The sequence below is a fragment of the Zingiber officinale genome, chromosome 1A (assembly GCF_018446385.1).
Source record: "Zingiber officinale cultivar Zhangliang chromosome 1A, Zo_v1.1, whole genome shotgun sequence".
NCBI classification, from domain to species: domain Eukaryota; kingdom Viridiplantae; phylum Streptophyta; class Magnoliopsida; order Zingiberales; family Zingiberaceae; genus Zingiber; species Zingiber officinale.
Genome location: NC_055987.1, coordinates 25,690,927 through 25,701,296, shown reverse-complemented (window position 1 = coordinate 25,701,296; position 10,370 = coordinate 25,690,927). Strand labels below are relative to the sequence as shown.

The 10,370-nt window shown below is 37.4% G+C and overlaps 1 protein-coding gene across 1 annotated transcript; it reads right to left on the bottom strand.

Annotated features, from left to right (window-relative positions):
- Nucleotides 1-3,011: 3,011 nt before the first annotated feature.
- LOC122021371 (serine/threonine/tyrosine-protein kinase HT1-like) lies at nucleotides 3,012-9,913 on the bottom strand. Its single transcript, XM_042579494.1, has 7 exons — nucleotides 9,720-9,913; nucleotides 9,016-9,582; nucleotides 7,495-7,627; nucleotides 7,138-7,333; nucleotides 6,312-6,436; nucleotides 5,676-5,834; nucleotides 3,012-3,466 (listed from the first exon to the last, which is right to left on the bottom strand). The coding sequence occupies exons 2-7, from the start codon at nucleotides 9,249-9,251 to the stop codon at nucleotides 3,176-3,178; spliced, it is 1,140 nt and encodes a 379-aa protein (XP_042435428.1). The 5' UTR covers nucleotides 9,252-9,582; nucleotides 9,720-9,913; the 3' UTR covers nucleotides 3,012-3,175.
- Between the last annotated feature and the right edge of the window lie 457 nt (nucleotides 9,914-10,370).

Here is a 10,370-nt window from a genome sequence, read left to right as displayed (position 1 = left end):
TGGATCGATCCGATACACTAGGTATCCGGATCGGGTGACCGATCGGTAATGAGCTTCGTGTTATCGATCGGATCGAGATCGTTGATCGATATATAGTGAAGTTCACGATCGGTGATCGTGAGACGATCGGAGACGATCGAAGGAGGAAAGGCCCCGATCGGTCCAGAAGGACCTGATCGGTCACCATGACTCGGGAAGGTCTGATCGGTCTGTGACCGATCAGACCCTTGTGGACCGATCAGATGACAGACCGATCAGATTTGTGGACCGATCGATGATGATCGGTCCAGCTGCGTAGCAACGCCTAGTGTCTTCTTCGCAGTTATAAAAGGGTTGAGGACTTGGATTGAAGCTTACGCTCCGTGCTCGAGGTTACGAGCTTTGTTGAGCTCGCTTAAGCTTGAAGCTTCCAGCTGCTGCAGTTGGGTTGTGAAGTTGTTGCTTCATCGCCTCCGGTCGACAGAGAAGGCAAGCGAGTGTTGCATTCATATTGTTGTTTGTATTTGCTTCTTGCTTTCCTTGTACTCCTTTCTTGTTGTTACAAGTATTGTGGCGAGGTTTTTCCACCCACAAGGAGCATCTATTAGCCGGTTTTCCGGGGACTCATCCACCGACGGATTGATAGGCTTCGTCCACCTTACGGACACGCCGAGGAGTAGGAGTTTATCTCCGAACCTCGTTACATCGGTTTGTTTGAGGTTTGTCTTCTTTCCCTTTCGTTTCTATTCGTTTTATTTCCGCTGCGCTAACCCTAATTGTAGAAAGAAACGCGAAAATTTGGAGCGGCTATTCACACCCCCCTCTATAGCCGCGATCATCGATCCTAACAGTGGGCTCGGCCTCACTGGCACAAACTCCTCCTATCGCTCGGCCTATGGGGACTTCGGCTCGGCTAGTCTCTTAGCTGACCATCTTTTGACTTTGACAACCATCCGAACGTTGAACCTCCACGGCGGGGGGCCCTCCTGAGTCATCACCGGATCAGTTATAATTAAATTATCATATAGTTGTAACCACTATGATTTCATAACTATTATAACATAAATAATAAGTGAGCAAAGTTAAATCCATATTGTATATTAAGATTGGTCATGTAGATTAAAGTAGGGATGCAAATGAGCTAAGCTAATTGTGAGCTGCTCGTGAGTGGCTCGGTTAAAACTCAACTCGAGCTCAAAGTTAACCGAGCTCAAGCCAAACTTGAGCCGACTTATTAGAAATCGAGCCAAGCTTGAGCTGACTTGATTAGAATTCGAACTGAGCTCGAGCCTAATTATTACTTGCTCAGTGGCTCGTCGAGCCAAACGAGCTAGTAATAATATATATTTTTATAATATATAATATATAAATTTTTTATTAAAAAATAATAAAAAATTTAAAAAAAAATTGAGCTCGAGTCGAGCCAGTGTAAATCAAGTTAAGCCAAACTAAACTTACGCCTAGACTTACTCGAATTCGACTCAACTTATTTACAACCCTATATCAAAATGAGATTTTATATATATATATATATATATATATATATATATATATATATATATATATATATGTTACATCCAAATAAACACATCATCAATAAAATTCCAAACAAAAAAGAAAAAACTATAATAAACAAAATGAAACGTATAAAGAACTAAAATGATAAAGAAAAAAAACGAAAAAATTAGAGAATACGATATTCATGTGTAGCAACTATAATTTTATAGTTACTATAATGTATCCTACTGATAAAAAATTAAATAAAAGATTTAAATGGAAGATAATAATAGTAAAGATATTGGAGACAATTTAGTAATTATAATTGAGAGTAAAAAATAAAATTTTCATCTCAACGACTCCTTCAAAATGACCCCTTATTATCTAGAAGGGAAATAAATTACATGAGAATTCGCCCAACAATAACATAGATAAAAAGGGATTAAGACCATTAATATACAATTTAATAATTATAATTGTAGTAGGATAATTATGCCTATTGTAAATAAATTTAGTACTCATAATGTTAGCAAAAGATGAAATTCGTCGCCCCAACGGTCCCATATGATCGATCCCATATGGTCGGCCCCATGACTATTTGTGAGGAGGTAGATTGGAAAATTGTAGTTGGCCAATATGAAGAGGACTTTTTTTCCTTGACTTTGCCAAGATTCAAACTCTTGTCTATGATAGTAACTCACTTGCCAACTCAACCCTGCCCGGGGGTAATTTATTAATTATAATAAAAATGATAAACTCAGTTAGCTTCATTGACTATCCCTGAGAATGATCGGTCCGACCCTAAGGAATTTTCCCATCGATCACTAGGGTAAATCGAAAAACGCACACGACAAACAGCCCAAGAGCTCAGCATCCTTTGCTTGCCCTCCTCATTTGGAGAAAAAATTTTCTATAAATACACCATAACTGATATCGAACCACAGATGCGGGTGACAATCTGAATTTCCTATCATGGCACCGTGATCCCGAAGACCAATTTATTAATTATAATGGTGACAAAAGACGAATACGCTCACCCCCAGCGCCCCGCTAACCCATCCCAAAGCCAACACAGAGGAGCCAAATCAAGAGCAGCTACTAGTCTTTGGAATAGTGACTAGCACATAAAGGAGACATTTACCTCGATTTTATCGAAATTCGAACCTCAAACCTCATGATGACAATATCTCATGTGCTAACCACTAGAACGTCCCGGGAGATAATTTATTAATTATAATGAACAATGCGATGGGTGTTTTTTTAATTTAAAAAATCAAAATTGGACGCCTACAATTTGAAAAAAAAAACTTCTTGATATTTGCTCAAAAATAATTGAGCGTGGGCTTGGTGGAGTTGGCTAAAAGCTCCAACTCCAAAGCGTACTTGACAGCGCCTGATCCGTCTCAGGTCTGGTCCACGTAACCTGCGTTACCGTGAGAAGTTAGAGTCAATATATGCTGCCAACAATTATATAGCCTCGAAGACAAATCACCTCTTAGATGACTGAAAGGATAACTCGCATTAATGAGCAAAAGTAAGTTAGAATGTCAGATTAGATATCTATAGCTTGCATAAATATTGTCGTCACTAGTTTTTCTTACAACATCTGCCAAAAATATAGCATGATTTCTCCTGTATTACATGTTACCTATACTTCATTAGTCGTTCACAGGGAAAAGTACAAATTTCCATTAATTGCTTATGCACTACTACTGCTTGCCTTTTTTACAGCGAAGAGCTGACGAAGAAAGCTTAACTTGCCTCCCCTACGTGCAGAAGTCGTTGTAATGGTGCCACTCGTGCTCATCAGGGATGGAAAGCTGGTCTCTGATTCTGGTGAAGAAGCTTGTGGGAGAGTGTAAAGGAAGGCGTTCAGCATCCGTATAATCTGGCTGAAGCTGGGCCGTGTGTTAGGATCCTCCACCCAGCATGATTGCACTAAGAAGACCAGCTCTGGTGGGGCATCATCAGGTAGTGGTGGTCGCATTTGCTGCATCAGATCATATGAACAATCAACGGAACGAAGATAATTTTTACGACATTCAGTACCACTTCTCTCTCTTTTTTTTTTTAATTAGCACCGGGTATCCAATTCTTAGAACCAATTTCTCTCTAGCTATTATATGACAAAAGTTGATCACTGTTTCAATCAGTTAAAAAAAAATTTACTTCATGCAAAAGTATCACAAGAATGAGCTTATTCTACAGAGCAACGATAACTAACAAATTTAAACTGAAAGCATTATCTCTGTTGCTGGAAATCAATAATCACCCAAGAAAATATCTGATTTATGTCATATCGGAGCTTAAAGAATTAATAATATTAAGAGTTCTGATAATTTGAACGAAACATCCAACATACAAGCACCTCTCATTCAACTTATTATCAAAGAATAAAAGATGAAAAATTCTAATGCTGTGCGAAACCATGTATTGACTACTGTACTAATCTAATACCATGAAACGTCAGGTGTATGAGCAACTTGCTGGAGTTATCATTTCCAGTGCAACTTCATGTTTATTCCAATTTTATATGTGTCTCACAGCTAAATAAACCAGAGTTCTACGAATACAATCACCTCGAGCAACTTCATCTACAATGATCTTTCATTAAGAAGTGATTGTTCACTTCCTTACTTCCAGCTTCAACTTCCTGTTATAATCTTTGTAAATCTTTTTATTCCATTAACAGACTAATCGCTTTAAATTAAATTGTCCATAGGAATTAGAAAATTGAAATTTGAAGAAGTTTTAACAATTCTGGCATTTTGCAATGCTTAAAAAATGTATTGTCTTTGTTCCAGCTTTATTTCCCTCAATCATTACACATTAGACAGCATTCTTTAGCAGAGCTTATCCAATTTCAATTCCATTTCTTTTAGTTAAGATCCACACCATACCAGCAATAGATGCAAGTGCAATAATCATGAGAATCTGGTAAAAGACAATCTGTAAAAGGTCTAGATCCATCCTAATAATTAAAGGTGACAACAACTTGCAAGCTAGCGACATCCACATTTGTAAAATATAGGCATGTGATTCACAACATTATAAGAGGGAAAAGTAGATCAGAGACGGACAGAAGCATAAAGCCTGTGTCACACTCATTCATTATTCTCATTTTAATGCATTTAGTCTATAATGTGGTTAAATAATATTCAAAGGGAGGACCTTTACATTTTGAAGAAAAATAGAATATTATACCTAGAAGAAAGTGGTTCTTAATAGTAACAAGACAAATGAAATTTTATTGACGTTGAGCAACAGAAGCACAAGTATCCATGATCCACAATCATCACTACAAAGCCAATATCACATTCATATTTTGAGTCAATTGTGAATCCTACAAGTTCTGATATACTACATATATTCTAGAGGTAGTTCACAACATTATAAAGGGGGAAATTGACCATGTAAAGACGGAGTACCTCTACTCACAGGAATCACATATCCAACATAGTTTAAACAGGTATGAATTCAGAGCCTGTTTACCCAATGGGAGAGGAAAGGAGTAGAGTCTCCCTCACACCATTATTTACCAACATGATTTGAGCAATGAAATGAGCAGAGTGACTCGAGTCCAAATTCAGTACCAAATGCATCAGCCAATTTTTTTAGAAGACATGGAGAAGAGAAGATAGGGGAGGTAAAAGGACATAAATAGCCTTTATTTTAACTAAAATATGCTTAACAATTCAAGGGTGTTTTGGTTAAATAGTATTTTTGCCACCCACATCTCCTCTCTGCTGATTCTGTGTGCAGGTAAACACTGAAAGGGGCAAAATCCTATCCTCTCCTTCCCCTTCTACTCCTGTTCTTCTTCCCCTTCTTCTCTTTCTCCTCTACTCCTCTCCCTCCAGGTAAACAGAGACTTAAAAATCTCATTTTCACATAAGATTGTGTAGAACACATCCAACAATATCACAGGGCACTGAGTACACAATAGAGTCAATTATTATGATAATGATAATTCAGAAGACAAAAGGTATACTTTCGTGTTCAAGTGTTTAGTCTTTTTACTAGTTCACCAATAACTCAAAGTTTAACTCTACAAGTAGGACTAGTTTAGCTAAACTATTCACCTTTCACTTTGATATAGAAAAATGATATATCATGAAAAGAAAAGTGATTAGGAAGTAAGAAGGCTCAACAAATGATCAGTAAATTTACAAGGAATTTTGATGTTGAAAGAGGCTAACCTTAAAAGCTGCAGCATATGCAGCCTGCAAGTTAGACATCCCTTCAAAAGGCATTCGGTTGGTCAACAACTCCCACAAAACGATGCCAAAGCTGTACACATCAACCTTGTTGGTGTAGTGCTTCTTCTCACCACGACGCAAAGTCACAGTACTATATAACTGCAGGATACAACTGAGGTGGTTCAAAGAAATTACTAGGAGACTGCATCAATGAGGTCTCATAAAAAAATGAAAAGACCACATCAAACAGAGATTGCAGAGTGAACAATGAGCATAGACAGGAACAAAAACTTTAAAATGTTCACTTTCTCTTGGGCCTACCATAGATGACCATAATCCCTTCCTGTTTTCTCTTTTTTCCCTCAATGTTCCCTCCATTCTTTCTGTAGTAAATGCATCATGAAGCATATAGATTTGCTATTGGTGTTTAGGTTTCTACCCGTAAAGGAAAAAGATTTTCACATAAAAGTGAAATCATAAACAGATGGCAGATTACCACTTATACAAGACAAAGCTCTATATATGATTGCATGATGATATTCTTCACCCAATACCATTCAATCCATAGTTAACCAACATGTAAAAGACTAAAAGAAAGATAAACATGTATAATTAATTGAGTCAAAGATATATCACCTCAGGAGCCATCCATCTATAAGTCCCAGTTTCAGCAGTCATCATCTCAGTAACTGTTTCTTCTCTTGCAAGTCCAAAATCAATGAGCTTCACATTATTCTGATTTGCAGTAAGCAGCAAATTATCTGCACATTAACTTGAGTATTATGGCATTAAATAATAATAAAGACACAAAACCAATGATAGGCAAGTGACATTATGCAGCTTGAAGATTTTATAACACAATAATACTAACATGTATAATTAAGAACAATGACAGCTATTGATCCTGGATATGAACTAAATAGACTGTAATAAGTTGCATCATATTTACCATTGACTTGAACCAACGATGTGTAGTCCATGATTTTGATTAAATCATTGTTGTTTTTCCAAACATGTATCTCAAGCAACAAAAAGAAAGCCTGAAATTTCAATGAAGTTTTACTATTATGGTCGCAGATAGCATCATTTACTTCCAATTGGAGATACTATGCCATGTAAATTTCTCTGCAATTATGCTAGTATATTAGATAGCAGTCTCTCCAGCATTAGTAATGTAACACATAACACCCTACATTGATATATATTATATATATGGGTGTATGTATATATACACATAAATCAAACGATTGAATTGCACATTTGTTGATATATACCCACAAGGAACAATGAAATGTAAATAAGATGTTTCCTTCAAAGATATCTCAATACAAATTTCAAAGAGCAATAATTTTGATACTGTTATTTGTTTAATGGTCATAGATAAATTTGTACAGGCTACAACTGAGATTTTGAATGATGCAGTTTCTAATGCAAAATAAATTTAAAAAGGACGAATACAAACCAGGTTTCAGGTCTCTGTGTATGATTCCATTAGCATGTAGACAGTCCATCGCGCGAGCAATGTCAAGTGCAAAGCTTATTGCTTTATGAATTTCTAGTTGTTTGGGACGGATGCTGCTCAAGTATTTCTTCAATGACATTCCTGGAAGAAGCTCAGTGGCAATCACCATAAAGGGATCCTTGCAGGCACCAACAAACTTCATGAAAGAAAGAATACTTGTCATAATGTTGAAAAAGTAATGAAAATGCTAGGATTTAAATGTGAATGTTAAGGTAACATTCATATCCAATCCATCTTGAGAATTGAAACTATAAGGGCACAACATGATCAACAAATTAAGAACAATCATAAAAAGACCTGGACAAGATTCTCATGCTGCACCCTGGACATCATATTTACTTCTCGAATAAAACGAGCCTGAAGGGTCGCCTTCTCCTCAGGAGTGGTACCACTGTTGAGAACTTTGATAGCCACAATTTGGTCATGGTACCTGATTCAAAGAGGATGTAACAAAAAAGTATACAGCCATAATGCATATCAAACATGCTTTCAAATGAAATAAGGTACAGTATTACTGAGGGCATATAGGCACCACTCCTCTCAACTTTACCTCAATTTTAAGTATAAGTGCCCACTTAAGCAATTTAACTTTGCACAGAAACCCATATTTGAGAAATGGAATTGGAGAACAAACTTGGACAATGAATATTATGTTGATTAGAAAGTCCATTTTAAGTTCCCATGTTTTCTACTTCTGAACAACTAAGAAAGAGGTTCAGCTGAATCAGGCCCAAGCTCCTTAGTGTATGATTATTAGAAGGATGTTGAAGAAATCCTCATATTAAATTAAATAATTTCTAGTTCATGAATTAGCTTTGCAAATAAGAGCATTTCATCTTATCTTGTTGATATGGCAATCCAGTCATTCTCCTAGCATTGAGATTTACTGACCAGTGGTGAACTTTTCCTCCATGGTTCTATGTTGAGTTTTGCATTCCCAAACTGTTTTATTTCCCATAGTAATGATCAAAGAATGAAAAGACACAATCAATACCACTTATTGACATTTGGTCGACAAAAATAAATTTATGTTATGGTCATGGCATCTTAAATAGCAAAACATTTTATTCCTCAGTTTGTATATTTCCTTTATGATTGAGTGAGTATTAGCTTTAATTTTCACTCCTTGTTCAATATGCTACTGTACTTCACCTTTCAACATACAGGTGTAGAGAATTTTTTAGCTCCCATAGGCCAAGCCCAAGGATCTAAATTAGTAAAAGAGGAATAGAAGAACTTTTTGAGTTGAAAGCTATGAAGGGAAAAAATGTTTTCATTAACATCTTTGGTTAGAAGGGTGATTAAAAGAGATTCACAAGCACTTTGAATTTGAGAAAAGAGGAAACAAAAACATGAGGTGTAAAAATTATTTATCAAAACAATATGAACGGAGCCTTTGGAGTTCCTAATAGAACCTCCTTTTTATGAATAAATTAAAATCAACCTTACCGCCAAAATAGTACTATATAGGGAGGACTCCAATTTAATGTGTCAAAGTGATATGGTTGGACATTTTGAGGAGTTCCTATCAGAAAATCTACATGATCTTTTCAGATGCTGACAAGGAGCTCAAGAAAACACTAGCTTCGCTACTTAATCAGTATAGATGTGTGTACAAACTGTCAGAACCATATACTTATGTTTTCAGATAACAGCCATGGGAAGAAAACACAAAAACAATTCAAACTTCAAAAGCTAACTCCGGCATCATTCATCTGGCAAATAAGTATCCACAGAAACATTCAGCGTATTCTACCAACAACAGGAATAAAACAAGTCAATATAAAAATGCTGATCCAATTGATTTCTTGAACTTACTTCCCCTGATAGACTTTCCCATGCGCTCCCTCTCCAATCTTGGCTCCGATATAGAGTAATTTTGGATCGATCAATAGGTTCTCATCAATATCGAGCTGTGAAGACGCATAACTACAATTTTTCCCTAACGCATGCTGGTCAAGCGCAAGAGAATCATCCGCTACTCTGTTCCCTCCCGGTCGCCTGAACTCCTCTTCATTAATTTTGCCGTCTCTACAATTATCGATACAGCTCATCTTTCAGAGAGGAAAAGCAGAAATTTCCAGGAAGCCCAAAAGTTCAGAGACCCTTTGAGCTCCCACAGTCCGCAGAACCAAATCGGTTGTTTGGCAAGGTATCAAAACTGGAGATGGGGAAAACCTGACTTTTCTCTCCTTAACAGGGATCCTCAGTTCTCCTCTGTGTTATACTTTCCATTGAAAAACAGCATCCACATAGCGAAGAACCAATCGATTCTTATCTTCCCTGACAAAAAATCTCAATCCCCCTTACAAATCAATACATAACCCTAACTTTTCTCCTTCAGACCATGAAGCCGCCTTTCTTGATACTGAAACTTTGTATCAGCTAATCCAGGAACACGAACCGAGAGTAAATGAAAGAGAGAAGAAAAAATACAACCACGAAAGCAGAGAGAAACTCGGACTCCAATTTGACGCCGGCCACCGCATCCAAAAGCGGCACAAGTCAGAGGAAAAACTTACAGTCGACCAGCGCGATGTCAAACAGCTTCAGCAGAGTTAAGGAAGCCCATCCACCGATCCACGACCACCATTGCAAGAACCCCAAAGGCCGCTCGACTGAAGCTTTTGAGAAGAAACCTCTCTCCGATCGGGCGTCGGAAAGAAGATTTATGTCCCGACCATGGATCATCTTGGACAGCGGCGGGGGCTCTGCTTTTTATAAGACGAAGAGGCGTGGAAATCGCAGCGCCAATAAGAGGCCGTCACGTGGTACGGCAGTGGTGGGAAAGGGCAGATGCTTCCTTTCGCGATTCGCGATTCGCAATTCGCGATTCGCGATTCCCGTTTCCCGGTCCCCTCTAAAGTTGCCCTTTCGCACTCCTCGATTCCGACGCTCGGTTCCCGAAACGCCCTTGCAAGTCACGTGTCGATAATCTGGCCCTTCTCTCACCGTCCAATGCCCGATGGATGCTCATGATTATCTTTCGAGACATAAACAAATTAAGTCCTTTGTGAACTATTCGAGTCTTAATAAAAAAATTTATTCAAATTCATTGTTCGATTAAGTTAACGAATTAAATTCGATCCTAATTTCAAACTCAAAAATATTATCAAATTGAACTCGAACTTAATAATATTTGATTCGTAAACACATAAATATATTTATTAAAA

Bases quoted from the DNA above. Each gene is read 5' to 3' on its own strand.
- LOC122021371 (XM_042579494.1), bottom strand. From the start codon at position 9,251: ATGAGCTGTATCGATAATTGTAGAGACGGCAAAATTAATGAAGAGGAG. The intron at 6,437-7,137 runs GTTTGTATTCGT...GTTAATGTGCAG, and splicing joins ACACAGAGACCTGAAACCTG to ATAATTTGCTGCTTACTGCA. The intron at 5,835-6,311 runs GTGATATATCTT...TGTATCCTGCAG, and splicing joins ATAGATGGATGGCTCCTGAG to TTATATAGTACTGTGACTTT.